This window comes from Crotalus tigris, unplaced genomic scaffold, assembly GCF_016545835.1.
Source record: "Crotalus tigris isolate CLP2741 ecotype Arizona unplaced genomic scaffold, ASM1654583v1 scf7180000020858.209836, whole genome shotgun sequence".
In the NCBI taxonomy this organism is placed as follows: Eukaryota; Metazoa; Chordata; class Lepidosauria; order Squamata; family Viperidae; genus Crotalus; species Crotalus tigris.
Genome location: NW_024098219.1, coordinates 41,623 through 57,437, shown reverse-complemented (window position 1 = coordinate 57,437; position 15,815 = coordinate 41,623). Strand labels below are relative to the sequence as shown.

At 41.3% G+C, this 15,815-nt stretch overlaps 1 protein-coding gene across 1 annotated transcript; it reads left to right on the top strand.

Moving 5' to 3' along the window:
• Nucleotides 1–6,057: 6,057 nt before the first annotated feature.
• GDF2 (growth differentiation factor 2) lies at nucleotides 6,058–9,957 on the top strand. Its single transcript, XM_039368595.1, has 2 exons — nucleotides 6,058–6,397; nucleotides 8,838–9,957. The coding sequence occupies exons 1-2, from the start codon at nucleotides 6,058–6,060 to the stop codon at nucleotides 9,755–9,757; spliced, it is 1,260 nt and encodes a 419-aa protein (XP_039224529.1). The 3' UTR covers nucleotides 9,758–9,957.
• The last annotated feature ends 5,858 nt before the right edge of the window (nucleotides 9,958–15,815 follow it).

Here is a 15,815-nt window from a genome sequence, read left to right as displayed (position 1 = left end):
AGATATGGCATCTTATTTCCACAAGGATAATTATCAGAGACAATGTTTAGATTTTTCTTAGTGCTTCAAAAGATTTTATTTTGAAATAACTATCAGTGGAAGTCTGTTTAGGACTTCTGCTGTGTGTCCAAACAGAAACTCTACAGAGGTGTTAAATGGCTTGCACATAGAACTAATCTGATTGATTGATTGATTGATTGATTGATATTGATAGATCACTTCACATTTCTTAACCACCCATCTTCTTATGTTGAAATCACAAGATTCACACTCACCCCCCCCTGCTCAAATGCTGAAAAGGATCATAACGCTTTTAATGTGCCCCTCACAAAACGGGAACAGAGTCTGCCTGGCAATCTGCAGCAGGGAAGCACATTCGTCTTAATGCAATTTCAGTCTTGTCAGGGATCAGGAACCCCCACTTGTCAACAGGCTACACTCACTCCAGTATCTTGAAGCATGTCAAATATGTGACAAAAATTCTCCAGCATTCTGGAATGTGGGAATACTTCTGCACTTGGGTTTGTGGCCACCAACACCATTCAGTTCTAAACATACACAGGCAACTGCTCAGTCACCTGAACTGCAAAATGAGCAGCAAGTAAATTTGATAAATGCATAAATAAGTTGTGTGAATTGGAATCGCCTTTACAATCACACAGTTGAACTTCTGAAGACTAGAAATAATTGAATAACTTTAAGTTAGATCTAGAACTTGAAGTTAAAAATAGTTTGCCTTGAACTCAGCCTGGAGACGATGCTGGTGACCTCAGCATCACGAGGGGAGGGGCTGTGCAGGTCATACCTGCTTCGGGTCATGACCCGGAGACATCTGCATTACCTGCGGTTTCTTTACTTTGGTGATGTCACTGATTAAACAGACAAACTGCTGCTAAAGTTGGCCTACGCTACTCCTGCTGCTGCCAGCGCCGTGGCAGTGCAGAAACATGCAACCATCTGTTCTTTGCTTTCTTCCATTTGTCATTTCTTGATGTTAACACAAAGCGATGCTGGGCCCAGGGAGCACTCTGTGCCTTTCCCTGTCACAGCACCTGGGGAGACAGTTCTTGCCAGACAATATTAAATTTCTTCTCACCCAGTCAGCTGTGCTCATTTCAGCATAAACTCTAGGATGAGGGATTGGAAGGAGCTGTGGAAAACAAGGGCTCTGTCAAGTAAGCCCTGATTCTGTCATTTGGACTAATACGTGACTTTTCATAGCTTTTCACTGAATGTCAAGTCATTTCATTCAAAAATGCGTTAACATGCACAGTAGGAAGCTACCTTCCTCACTCAGATCATTGCACTGTCACTCTCAACATTGCCTGCTTTGACGTGACATCAGCAGCCGTCAAGGAGAGGACCTGTCCAGCTCTGCTGCTTGAAGTCAGTTGAAGAGGAGGCAGGGCCCCTCTGAGAGGACCCAGCATCAGAGCTGCAGGATAGCCTTCTTCCAGTTTCTTGCAGCTCCACTCCTTGATTCTCCATAGAGTGAAAAAGATGAGGCTGGTCATGTCATAGCATTTGACCTTCTCATGTTGACCAGGAAAGCCAGGCCCACATGGGCTCTTTTTATCTGTGGTAGCTATGAACTGTGACATTGGGCAATAGTTGCACAGAGATGCTGTCAGAATATGGTCTGGGCATTTTAAACAACAACAAAAGAAAAAGCATTTTGGGGAAAGTGGAGTCCTACAGAGAAACAGAAGAGAAGTGGATTCATCTCAGTCTCCAAGTGCTTTTGCTATTCACCAGTAGAATCTCCATCTTGTTTGGATTTAATGTCTGCTTGTCCCCGCTCATCTAGCCCATTCAACTGCTTCTGTGGAGTTAGTAGTAGGGCTGGACAGAGCTTGTTCTCAGAGGTCTACTCTGAATGACTTCACCCTAGTTTCTGGTAAAGGTGAAATGCCTTTGGGGACAAAGATATGAATTTGTAAGACATCAAAAGATGACAGGAACAAACAACTTGAAGGCAGACTAGTCTGTTACTATTCCAAGCATTCTTAATAGCTTTTATTTATTTTTATTCAATTTACTTATCAGAGATCTTGAAATCCTGTTTGTGCAAATCCAATTCTGATATCAGAAAGGAGAAATCGACACTGGGCCAACCATCTACATTGTTTGAAGTCTTCCGGCACCATCTTCTATGTACCCCCTGAAGGAAGGACCAGAACCGCCACACAGCTATGACCCCTGGCCCATCACTGACAAGTGGTCCCGAAAGATGCCGAGGCCCATGAGGCTGAAAGCAATAAGAATCTGGGAGGTCAAACAGAGTCAGATTCCCCACCATCTATTTGCCAGAATAAATCACCTGCCCAAATGGTTAAAGCAGTCCAAACTCCAAGTAAAGCACTGATTGAAATAGATCCAGACCATCAGCTATTCAAATGCAGCTAAATAGGCTGCCATTTTCACATAAATAGAGGATGTAAGGCTAGTGTATAATTGCAGTGGTCGTCCAGAACCATGAAGCGCTTTTAACTGCCTTGTTTGATTGTCTGTGGAGGCCTTAATCATCTTCTGTAGCCATGAGACCGGCAGAGGGGGAAGAAGGAGCCAAACGGAGGTGACTGAGGTGCAAAGAGCAAGAGGAACGGAGAGCCTCCAACCATTCAAGCTTCCCTCACACGGATGCAGCTCCTCCTGCACTTGGTTGCTCTCCGTTCTCTGGTAAAACGAGGCGCTCCCTGAGCCACGTTGAAGGAAGAGCAAGGGATGAGGCCGCCCTTCCTGGCCATCTCTGGGTTCAGCAAAAGGGGTGGGGCTTAAACGGAATGGCCCACAGATGAGGGAGGAAATTCTGGGACCATCAAGTGCCTGGGTTGGACCATTTTAACTAATCGACATGTCGATTTTAGCTTATGTTTTACAGGTAATCCTCGACTTATGACCACAATTGAGCCCAAAATTTCTGTTGTTAAGTGAGACATTTGTTAAGTGAGTTTAGCTCCAATTTACACCTTTTTTGCCATAGTTGTATGAATCACTGCAATTGCTAAGTTAGTAACACAATTGTTCTGTGAATCTGATTTCCCCATTGACTTTGCTTGCCAGAAGGTCACAAATGACCCCAAGACATGTAACGGTCATAAATATGAGTCAGTTGCCAAGCATCAGAATTTAGATCACGTGACCATGGAGATGCTGCAACGGTCTTAATTGTGAAAAGCTGCCATAAGTCATTTTTTTCACTGCCCTTGTAACTTCAAATGGTCACTAAACGAACTTCTGTGAGTGGAGGACTTCCTGTAACCTCGCCTCCCTCTGAAATTCCCCAGCCCCTGAGGAAGGCCTGTGTTTGGGTGAGCCTCCCTTCTCTGGAGGGCAGTGCAGTTGTGTGCTGAGGCGGCCCTTCTCCTTCTGTCTGAAAAGGGGAGAGCCCCCCCTTCTTCTCTCAAGACAGGGATGCCAATATCTTATGGAAAAATTCCAGGCATTGTAAGATATTATAGTGCCCCCCATCCTCTCTCAAAAATCATAATTAGCTGTCCTGAGGTCTCATAAAGGATGCAATATTTGTGAGTCCATAATATAAATTCACACACAGGGCTGGTTCTTGCAAAAATCTCCCTTATAACTAGATAATTTAAATAGTTTGTTGCAAGCAATTGCCTCCAATTTCTGGAGCTGAGGCTCTGATAAAACTATCCTCCACATTAAGGGCCCTCAGATGCTAATTGAGGGAAGCATGTTCCTCCAAAGCTGATCATTTGTCTTCATCATCTCTGACCATCCTTGAGTGCCCTGACAGGAATCTCTGTTTGGAAGATAATAGGAACCACAATTGCTGAGAGGGAATCTAATGCCTCATCAGCCTTTGGGAGCAATTTGTATTCATTAATGTTCTCGCAGATTAACTTTCCTTGATTAATAGATGAGCATTGTAGGCACCAGGGCTGTCCTGCTTGAGCTGCGTTGATAAATCAGCCCTGACTGTCATCAAAGCCTAATAGAACGGAAGCCTCACAGTCGCCCGTCCTCATCTCCTTTCGTCGTCATCATGTTCTTTCCTACTGACTGCCAGAAGCAGGTCAGGGAAGAAGCTTTGGGCCATCAGCCAAACCAACTCATCACTCTCCTTCAGACGGTGGGATAGGGCGTCCAGAGCCCATGAATACATGCATTAGGTAGAGGGAAGATTTGGTTCTCCCTTCTTCAAATTCATAGGGTGTACCAAAAATCAGGCCCAGAGGCCAACAGACGGTCTAAAGGAGCCCCTCACAAAAGAATTTGCAAATGTCAGAGAACAAGTTGTTCTTCTAGGGATGTTCAAAGGTCAAAAGAGTGAGGACCTTTTGAGAAAGAAATGGCAACCCGTTCAAACATTTAATGTAATCTTTATAATAAATTGTCTATTTTTATTTATTTATTATCGAACTTCTATGGCGCCCATCTCACCAAGTGTATTGTTTTACAAAATGAAACATATAGCAGTGTGTGTTGTGTTTAATTTTAGATGGTAAACAGTTGATAATCCTTGAATTATGGAAAAAAGCAATATGTTGCTATTTGTTAAAACCAAAATAACTATAATTTACAGTTTTGTAAATTACAGTTTTGGCTCTTGTCTGATGAACTTCTCCGTTCATCCCAGAAAATAAATCAAAGGAAGGAACAACATCTGCAGGCATGGATTGCCCTCTTCTGTCTAATGGACCTTACCCCTGTTAAATAAAAATCAATATTTCTCACATTCCTTGAGCATCCCAATCAACCAGTTTCCTGTCTCCCGTCATCTCTTTTGTCTTTTGTTAAGGTTAACACTGAGTGCTGACAGTTCCTCTGGAACCCACCCACCCCTGTGTGGGATATTGAGGGCCACTGGGAGGTCTCTCCTCCTGCTGCTTGGGGGAGGGTCAGCGGAATACAGGGGCCCAGCCAAGGAAGGCCAGCACACGCCCTCCCCACAAGTAAACTTTGGCTAGGTCTGGTTACGTCCTCCTGTGCCCACCTACAATGTGAGAACAAGACAAAGGATAGTGGACAAGAGTTCCTGCTATTTGTCTCTATCCTGATTTTATCCAAAATGTTTTTTTTTCTTTTTAACATAACAGTTTTCCATGGTTTGTCAGACACTGAAATATCCACCACGCATAGAAGACCTGCCTCAGAAAAGACTCAAGCATTCTTGAGCACAAAAGTTTCACAAATGTAATTGACCCAGAAGATCTTTTTGTTTTGGAGAATCCACAAGAACAGCATCCTTCCTCAAAGCATTTGCGTATCCTGGGGTCCCATGCCAAGGAAATGCATGCAATGTTGCCTGTGTTTGTGCAAAAGGGGCCATGCGCAATGGTGCAAAATGGGAGAAGGAGGAGATATTTAAAGGGCTGTCCATATTTCAGCTCAGATTGTTGGGGTGCTGGAGGCTGTCACTGGGTTATCTGTCTGGGCGCTCACAGTTCTGATTAGGAAAGGAAGGCTGAAAAGACAGCAGAAAGCCTTTGGTGTAAAAGCAATTGCAATGGGAAGATAAGGGGAGGGGATTCAGATATTTGCATAATGACGGGATTGGTGCGTAACAGAAAACACAGAAACCTTCAACCTGGGTGACATGTACATGAAGGCTAATCAAAATGAGTTCTTATCCATTCTCATCCTGGTTTTGCCTGGTGTGGGAACTAAGGAAACAGTCTACCATATGCCTGCCCTGAAGAATCTTAAAATATGTATTGTTGCTGGCAAGGAAACGATAAAGGAACATAATTAGGCAATGATGACCCCAAAACAAACATAGATTCTTTCCTGGATGCCACAAGCCATCTGTGCTTGCCTGATGTTTATAGAATCTTCATTAGTGGAGAGCCTCAATAGATAAGAGGCTCAACTGGAACATCAATGGCTGAGATAAGGGCAAGTGCACAACCAATCTGAGGATTCACAAGGGGCTGGGAAACACCCCCCCCCACACACACACACAGCAGAAACACAGCTTTCGAAAGTGACAGGCCTTTTTTTTTTAATCCACTGCATGTTCTTTAGACTTCATCAGAAAAACTTTGCTGTTCTGGACCATTTGTTTTCCCCCAGCCCTGGAAACTTAACAACATGCTATATTTTGGTGCCTGGACTCTTCTGTACGCCATCCTCATTGTCCTGCAAAGTGAAACCCTCATGGGAAACCAGCCCAGCTTACCCACAAAGGAGAATTCTCACAAATCTTCTGGTGAACTTGGAAATATGGAGGGAGAGGCCTATTTCGACTTTAAGGCTTTTCTGGAGAACCTGAAAGCTGATTTTTTAAGGAACTTGAACTTATCGGCAATACCTTCACAAGAAAAGCTCAAAGAGGAACCACCCAAGTTCATGATTGATTTATATAACAGATACTGCCAGGACAAGTCCTCCAGTCCCATTGCTAACGTTGTGCGCAGCTTCAGACCTGAAGGTATGAATAGTTTTCAGTGGGTAAGCTAGAGTTTTTTGAGGCGACAATTGGGATCCCAAAGTCCATTGGAACAGGGTTTTTTTTATATTCTCCACTTGTTTTGTTTTATGATGTAAGATATAAAGAAGGATGTTTTTAAAAAGCAAATTGAAAGCACGGATAAATTATCAATGTAATTTGCATCAATTTCTCAGACCAATGTTAGTACTTCTATAGTTCTTTTAAAGTGCAGGTATACAGTTCTGCTAAAGCATACAGTGCAGCTCTGAATAATCTCTGGGTATTCTAGAAATCTCAGGAACCATGAATATTTGTCAGAGGGTGTGTGTGTGTGTGTGTGTGCTGGGGATCCTGAAATCAAAAGAAAACTCATGCCGTTTCATTTCCTCCTGACCTCCAGGTTCTCCTGAACCAAAATTGTCCAGCTTTGATCATGGCCCGATGCTTTGGGATCTTTCTCTTTAGTCTGGTTCAACTATAGATTAGTCTTTGCTATCAGCCGCCTCCTTTTCAATATTGCCAGGTGGAGTAAAAAGTTTTCAGCTTTGCTCCAGGAGGAAGAGATCTTTAAGTACTAAATTTCTAAAAAAGAAAAAAAAAAGCTAGAACAAATGTTAGGATAGTATTATCTGGTTGTAATTGCTGTTTCAGAGGAGATTCAAAAATAGGTCAATTGACCTAAAGCCGAGGATAAAGGCAAGCAGGGTTTGAGAGCCCATCTTCCCAACATAGAAGAAAGCGCCATTAATTATGTGCTTATTTACTAATTTGTTTGGCTTCATGGAAGAAATCCCAACCCTGTTCATCATCAAAGGTTGGTCAACATGGAACTCTTTTGAAAGGCAGTTAATTAACTGATCAGTTAACATAGAGCCATCCAAATGTTACAAGGGGTTTAAAAATGTAATAAACACATAAGTAAGTTTATATGGAAGATGAAAAAGTTGCAAATCTCCCATTCCCCCGTAGATAATTGCCCCCTCCTTGTGTCCTACCAACTCAAAGTCACAGATAAAATATTGAACACATCATCAACAAAAATACAAAACTCAACACTCACACATTTAGGCAAAAGAAACCAGCTAATGTCTCCAATCTCTTTTGATAAACATAGATCTGGAGCCCATATAAGCTTCTAAAGTTTCTAAGAAGCCTTTAAGAGGATTTTTTTTTTAAATAAAAAGTCTACCCACTTTAATCTTTTCCTTTTGCCTACAGCAAATTTTTAGGCTGATAATTTTCCCAGTTGATACTAATCATTCAAACAAAACAGTGCAAATCGCCCATTCTCTGAAGTTTGCCTAATTCTTTTTAGACAGAGCGAGTCTAGTGAAATGTTCAGTGTTGGGTTAGAACCAAAGAAAGCCAGGTCTGAACCCCCCCCCATCCAGAAGGGGTTGAATCTGTCTGAATATGCTTTTCTGTAATAGTTAAAGTAGCTCTATTATGAGTTAAAGCACAGCCAATACAATCAATTTAGCACGTGTATGTGTGTGTGTGTGTGTGTGTGTAAATTATATTCCACTTTCATTTTACAGCCGCTCTGAGGGGTGAGTTGGGCTAAGAAAGAAGGATGGACCAAAATCACCAAACCAGCTTCCATACCTAACACTCTCTCCCAGTTGCTACCATCTTAACCACTATATTAGCTGGGGTGTTTACTGTTATGTAAATTTATGCACATACTCCCCCTTCTCATTTAGCCCTTTGCTCTGATGATGTTAACAGGTTGTTAACGAAAGCTCAGCAATTAATTAAAAAAAGCCTTTCATCTTACATCCCAGAGCTCTTTATTTTTATCTGATTGATTTTAAATGTCCATACCTGGGATTCCAATATTCAAAATATTAAAGACATATATATATGTCTTTAATATATATATGTCTTTAATAATTGCTGCTCGAAGCACGAAGCTGAAAACACCAGCCTGAAGATGACGAATGGGACTTCGTCGAACCGTCGCCAAGACACTTCCAATTTTACGCGGGAGAAAACCCGAACAACCAAAGACCTACATACAAACACCCGCGAAAACCTCAGAAAACACACACACACACACACACACACACACACACACACACACATATATATATATATATATATATATATATATATATATATATATATATATAAGATTTTCATCAATAATATTTATTTTATTTATTTATTCAATTTCTGTAGCCATTCATCTCAATCAATGATTCCAGGCAGTTTGCAATATGCTGGAAAATCTGTCTACTTTTCCATATTATTATCTTTCACTTATATAGGCATAATTTAATTGCTTTACTTTGTTTCATATTAGCATTTTAGTACTATTGGTAATGAAATATTGAAGTTTCAGCATTGGACATCTTTCCTAATATACAGGTTCACATTCCTTTCTGTGCTAGAGAAAGTCAATTATCATTATAACAGTGTTTATCATTTTCTCCATCAGATATTTCTTCTCTCTCTTCACTGGAAATAAATCAGAAATACCTCTTGCTCTTCAACGTTTCCATCCCATGGCATGAAAAAGTCACTAAGGCTGAGCTGAGGATCCACATTGCATGTCAGAAAGAGGCTGAGTGCTTTCCTCATGTTCATGGGAATGTAGTAATTTATGACGTGCATGAAGGAGATAATGGGGAGGAAGCAGAGGGCGTAAAGAACTTCCTTGCCTCCAGAGAAATCCAGGGATGTGGCTGGGTGACATTTGATGTGTCCAGCACTGTGAAAAAATGGGTCAAGGCAGAAAAGACCAGGACTGTCAACCGGTTGGAAACCGCCATGAAGAGCTATGATCCAAGTGATTTCAACTGTGGGCATCTGAACATCAGTGTGGCTCCTGACTCAAACCATTTGCCCTCCCTGGTAGTGTTCTCTAACGATCACGGCAAGAGGGTCAAAGCAAACCACGCAGAGCTCCAGGAAATGGTGGCACATGAACAGGAGGATGTGCTGAAGAGTTTAGCAAAGGACCATGCTGCCCACAGGCGGAATTCTTGGCCTGTCCACGGGACCCACCACTCCCTGTCAAGAAGCAAGCGAAGTACTCAGCTCAACCATTGCCGGAAAACAGCCCTCCATGTGAATTTTAAAGAAATTGGCTGGAACTGGATCATTGCTCCTCCAGATTACGAGGCTTTTCAATGTAAAGGGGGCTGCTTCTATCCTCTGACTGACAATGTCACCCCAACCAAGCATGCAATTGTCCAGACCTTGGTCCACTACAAAAACCCCAAGAAAGCTGTCAAGGCCTGTTGTGTTCCCACAAAGCTGGAAGCAATCTCCATGCTTTATAAAGATGAAGCCGGAACCCCCACCCTGAAATACGAATACGAAGGGATGAAAGTAGCCGAATGTGGCTGCCGGTAGTATGAGAGGACCTTGCATTCATAATTTAAACATAAAGTTGTGAGTGCAGCCCTTTCTCCCTGAATTTTTCATAGAATGGCACTTGTTGTAAATCAGTGACTAAGAATGGAACCATTAATTTCTAGACCGAATCTCTCTTACCTACATAGCTCTTTCTCCCCCTGCAATATTTCCTTTATATACTTACTGTATATTTTTAGGAAGATATCATTAAAAAAACCTCTATCTGTGCCCATCAACTGTACTGTAAATATTTGTGGGGTTTTATTGACTGCAGGAGCTATTTCCAGAAGATGAACCGCTGATGACCGTATGCGCGGTTGCAGGAGTTCTTTTGACTATTGTGCCAATATCACCTATGTTTGCAGAACTGTAGTTTTTTTTCTCCAGCCCCCAAAGGGTGGGTGTTTTTTTCACATTTCCATCATAGAAAAAACATTTAGAAGGAAAGCATTATGAAATACTTTTCTAGTAGTGTAATTATTTTCCAAGCAGTGAAAAAATGTTTTAAAATGATATTGAAATCTGACTACTATAAAGATTACTAAAGTACAATATGCAATGTGTAAACAACTTTGAGACATGAAATGCATTCTGGGTGCTTCCTTTATCCCAAATTGACTTCAATTTGTTATCTCTATCTATTCTAAAACTCACCATAGATTTGGTAGGACTGGCATCTGTGACATTCCCCACCCTCACCCACCTGCCATAGAGAAGAGACCGGAAGTAGGTAGAAAAGAAGGAAGTTAGGATAGGACTGCAAACAAGTTGTTGTTTCATGGAATAAATCTTCTCTAGATTGTGGGATTCAGCACTCTAAAATGTCATATTAGTAATAGTAATAGTAGTAAAGTTGGAAGGGACCTTCAAGGTCATCTAGTCCAACCCCCTGCTCAGGCAGGAAACCCTACACCATTTCAGACAAATGGCTGTCCAGTCTCTTCTTAAAAACTTAAAAACTTTTTCAACTATGAATTTTCGTTGGGTCAAAAAGGTACAAAGGATAGGAGTAACCAGGCCCCAAAGATGTCAGGGCCGGGTAAGAAGGGACCCATTCAGAGTCTCTAAAATAATAAAGAAATGAATAAAAACGGAGTAATGAAATAATACTAAATGACTATTTTAGAGAAAGGGCTAGTCCATTGTCACAAGGAGAGAAATAAACAAAATAAATGGAAGCTTTATGAGTGTAACTTGTCACATTTACCTCAAATATGAGCAGTTCTAAATTGCCCCAAACATGCTGCTGGAAGACACACCACCGTGATGGGCTGCAAAAACCCTGACAATCACCATGTGACAGCCCAATTATTTGCATCCGGCATTTCTTTGCTGCTATCTAGCGGTCACCTGGATTTTTGCAGCTCAGGTAATCCTAGAAGGAATCTCCATCTCAGCTCTTTCTTTCTGGTGCTTTCCTTTGGCTAAGCAGCCGGTATCTCCTCTCGAGTTCTCTTGTCCATCTGGCCTCTATTTTTACCTACCTACTTGAGTGATCACATACAGAACTACATGACTTTCCCAGAGGGAGGGAATCCTTTATCTCTATTCTCCACAAAGCCTTGACCTTCTGAATATTTTGAGCCTTTCCATAGATAAACCTGTGGCTCATTAGTTAAACTGCCTCGTGAGGCCCGTTTACCAATAAAGGGAGAATATTTGCAGCTCAGGGCTGACATGAGGGTGCTCTCAGGGCTCGGCTGGTTTCCTTGCCATTGACTTTCCCTTGCCATTGACGTTTCATTGGCAACATCATGAGGGCTAGTGACAATAGCAATGCATCAGCACTGATGATGTTCCCTGGTCGGCAAATGGAAAAGAAATAAGCTAAGCTCGGAGAGCCCCAAGCAGCCTTCAGGCCCATTTACTCTCCCTTTTTACCTGCTCACTGAAAGGGAGTGAATGTGTCAATAGACGGAAACAGGAGAGCTGAGCAAGCTCAAGTGCTTCTTTTATTTATTAATTTCAATTTCATTTGATGCCCTGCCTTTCCATCCCCCATGATGCTTCGGGCTTCTTACAGTCAAGAAAATGTAAAATAATAAAAAGAAGTTCAACGCTTTAAAATGTCACATATTTATATTTATGCATAATATAAAGCTTGAAATCCTGATCAGCCAATACAGGAGCTCTATTAAAATGGGTCCAAATAATCAATAACTTCTGGGATGTGCTGGAACTGAGCATAAATCTGGAATTGAGCGCGTCCCCACCTTTTCCATCAATGTATTTGAGGCAAGCCTGTCATTTTTCAGCTTGAAGTCTCCAGCATCTCTTTTATGTAGTGGGGAAAGGGTGATGTTCCCTCCATACATCTTGTCCACGTCACTGAGAAGAATCCAAAATAGTATATTAAAATTACATTAATATGATTGTTCAGAGAAAATCTTTATCAGGGTCCAGTCCAAGCCAGGAATGAACAAAATGGAGACTGCTTTAGAAAGAAGGTTCTTGTTTATTTAGTTGCCAGAAACTTCAGTGACAGCAGCATGTTTCTGGGGTGGCTGACCACATGGAGCTGGGAGTGGTGGGTTTTTATATCTTCTTGAGCTTTTGTATTTGGAGTTGTTCCTGTGGCATGAACTTTGACCTGAGCTTTTGAATGTGCCATTTTGGTATTCTGATGGTGGTGGGTTAAACCTATTATGTCCTAAAGGTCATGTCCTGCTTCCCTGGGGCTGTGGCTGATGGCTATGTCCTGTGTTGGATTTTTTGGGGTGAGATGTTAGTTCTAGGCATCTTTGTCTTTCTAATCCCATCATCTCCAAGCTTCCTGGCTCCAGTCTTTCTGAAAGGATTATCAAATCTGCATTTCTACAGACCTGGCTTCTGCTTGCAGCAGAGAGACTTGGGCTTTCTTTCTTTTGGGTAAATATAATATTCTGCTTTTTTAATATCCCCCAAAATATTTCCTTCTTGGGGAGGGGCTGACTTCCCACATGATCTTTCTCAGCTGTTTTTGTTTGTTTGTTTTTGTTGAAAAGTATCCATTGTAGCTATATTTTTGACCAGCTGTAGTTCTATAACTTTTCTTTCCTGAATCTTCACTTCCTATTCTGAAAAAAGGATCAATTAGTCAACCTATTTTTTATTTTAGAAGTAAATGTTAAACTTACTCTTAAAATAGTTGAGAATAATCATGGAAAATTTGTATTTAAAAATCAGCACTCCTCAATCAATCTTTATTATATCCATAAATAATTAGATAGACACACCCACACATACACACATATAAATATATGTTGATAATTATAAAAAAGCAAAATAAAAAAATGAATACAGTTCTTCAATGACAAGGAAAGAGGCTGAATAATCCACGAAGAGGACAGGAGACCCATTCTCGTTCAGGAATTTCTTCAGATTCCCCAAAGAGGAAACAGCACTCCTCCACAAAGGGGCAGGCATGGATCAGGGGTTGTTGTTTTTTCAAAACACAATTGCCCTTCCCTCCGCACACTTTCTGCCCAATCCTCCCATCTCTAACCAAAGTCAAGGGGATTTTGCTTTCCCTTCACCAACTCCCAATGGTGCCCACCGACTCACTTCAGCTGCCCCAGGAAGCAGGGCCGCTTTCTTCCCTGGGTGGAATAGCTCAGGCGGGCTTCCACCGGGCTCCTGGGCTTAGGGTAAGCGTTTCATGATTAACTGGGGCCATGTAATCAGCAGATAGAGGGATGAGTTAATCAGGATTTCTTTGTCTTGCATTACAGGCAAAGGGCTTCTCGTGCTGCTACATCTCCCTAAAAGCAAATCTCATTTCCGCACCCACCTACAGCCCTCCAGCCAGAACTGTTGTGATTCCTTCTTTCCATCTCTTTCTATCGCTAGCAAAAGAGTCCAAGAGAAATGAAATAATTCCAACGGTTTCATTCTGTCTAGATCTATTTCTCCTGAAACAGCAGCCATATGTTCGGGGGTGGTATTACAAGTAAATCCTAACCGATTACACTTACGAAAATCAAAGTCACCTCAGGATTTAGCAGCATTCTGGGGATAGTGCAGAGTGCAGCCAGGAGCAGTGATAATAACAGAGGTTTTAGCTAAATCATAAAATACTATTTCTTACTCTTTTTTAGTTCTTGGCATAATGTTGCTCGGCCTGAAAGTGAATGACATGACAGCCGTGTGCTGTACGTATCTAGCTTTTTAATTAGTCAAGCAAATATTGTAATGAAGCAAATGTCCCTCACTGAAAAAGTCCCCGGAACAAGAGCAGATGAAGGGCTGGTCCATTGCAAACCATTTGGCCAAAGAAGAAGCTCCACCCTGACCCTGGGCCTTTCTTCGCCCCGGGACGAAGCGCTGTGAGGGCTTCTATGCCTTTAGAGCAGGACATGTATTTTTGTTTTTTTTATCACCAAAGCCCTCTTCTGACATTTATCTCACCAAACTTTTTATTTATTTGTTTGTTTATTGGCTTCTAAACAAAAAACAAACAAACAAAAAACAGAAGACCAAACATAATTGATGAATAAAACTGGGTTTTAAGATTGAGAAGAAAGTGAAATATCTGGGTATCTTTATGACAAATACAAATTGTATGTTATTTCAAAATAACTATAATAAGACCTGGAAAGAAATTATAAAGATGTTTGTGATAGCAGCGAATATCTGTAGCTCAGGTGGAGGATGCGGGTGGAGGTTCGTTCTCTGAGCTTGTGTTTCCGATCGTTTTGTTACCAGGCTGAGCAACATCTTCAGCGGAGTTTAGGGGATGTTGGTGTCGGTGCTCTGCTGCTTATAATAATAATAATAATAATCATCATCATCATCATCATCATCATAGCCATTGTCTATCCACTGCAGGATGAAGGCCTCTTCTGCATGTTTCCAACCAATACAATCCTGAGCTTCCTTTTGCCAGTTGGGCACACCATACTTAACTGATGTCATTGCTCCATCTTGTTTTAAGTCTCTTTCATGGAGGCTTTTGATCAAGTGGCATCTGTTTCAGGATCACCTTGGTCTACCTGCCCTCAGTTCTTCTTCCTATGTGACCATTTCAGTTCTTTTACTCTCTTGGGTGGTATCATATACTTTAGTTTGTTTTCTCATCCATCTTTCTATCTTGTCTTGTAATGCCAAGCATGTATCTTTCCATGGCTCTTTGCACCACTTGTAACTTTTGTGCCGATTGTAAGGGCCATGTCCATGGTTCATTGGCATGTGTTAGAGCAGGCAGCATATGTTGATCGAAAACTTTTCAGGCTTGGGGGAGGGTGTTCTTGAAAATTACGCTTAGCTTGCTGAATGCCTGCCAACCACATTTAACACACAATTCAATTTCCTTTATTCTATCATCTTCCACTGAGATCCGTTGGTTAAGGTATATGTAGTGGTCTACTACATCTAGTTTTTTTCCAGATATAATTTTTTTTCTTTCTTTGGTGACTTTATTAAACATAACCTGGCTCTTTTTCAGGTTTATTTTTAAGCCAAAGATTCTTCTGCTTTGTGCAGCTTTTGTACGTGCCTTTGTAACTCTTCTGGGTCTTGTGAGAAGAGAATGACATCATCTGCAAATCTTGTGATTTAAATAGGTGCCATTGATTTTTATTCCAATATTTTGCCCAGTCTAGTTTGCAAAATACTTCTTCAAGACAGGCTGAGAAAAGGATAGGTGATATTGTATCACCTTGTTGTATACCTCGTTTATGTTGATTTCTACTTTAAGGCCATTAAGGCAAATTGTCACCAATTTTTTCATATATTGATTTTAATAAGTTTATGTAACCCTGGCTGAGCAATGCATTAATATATTGCTTGCTGGAATACTGAGTCAAATGCTTTTCGTAGTCAATGAAAGCCATGCACAGATACATGTTGTACTTGTGCCTTTCAATGAGTTGCTGACTAACCTGGGTGTGATCCATTGTGCTGCAGCCACTTCTGATCCCTGCCTGCTCCTATGGCTATGCATCATTTAATGTTCTCAATATTCTTTTTGCTATTATCTTGATGAAAACCTTGTACATGACTAAAAGAAGTCTTATTGGGCAATAATTCTTTAAATCAGTGGTTCTCAACCTTTCTAATGCCGCGACCCCATAATACA

Coding starts and splice junctions, on each gene's coding strand:
- GDF2 (XM_039368595.1), top strand. CDS start 6,058: ATGCTATATTTTGGTGCCTGGACTCTTCTGTACGCCATCCTCATTGTC. Junction 6,398..8,837: donor GCGCAGCTTCAGACCTGAAG/GTATGAATAGTT, acceptor TTTCTCCATCAG/ATATTTCTTCTCTCTCTTCA.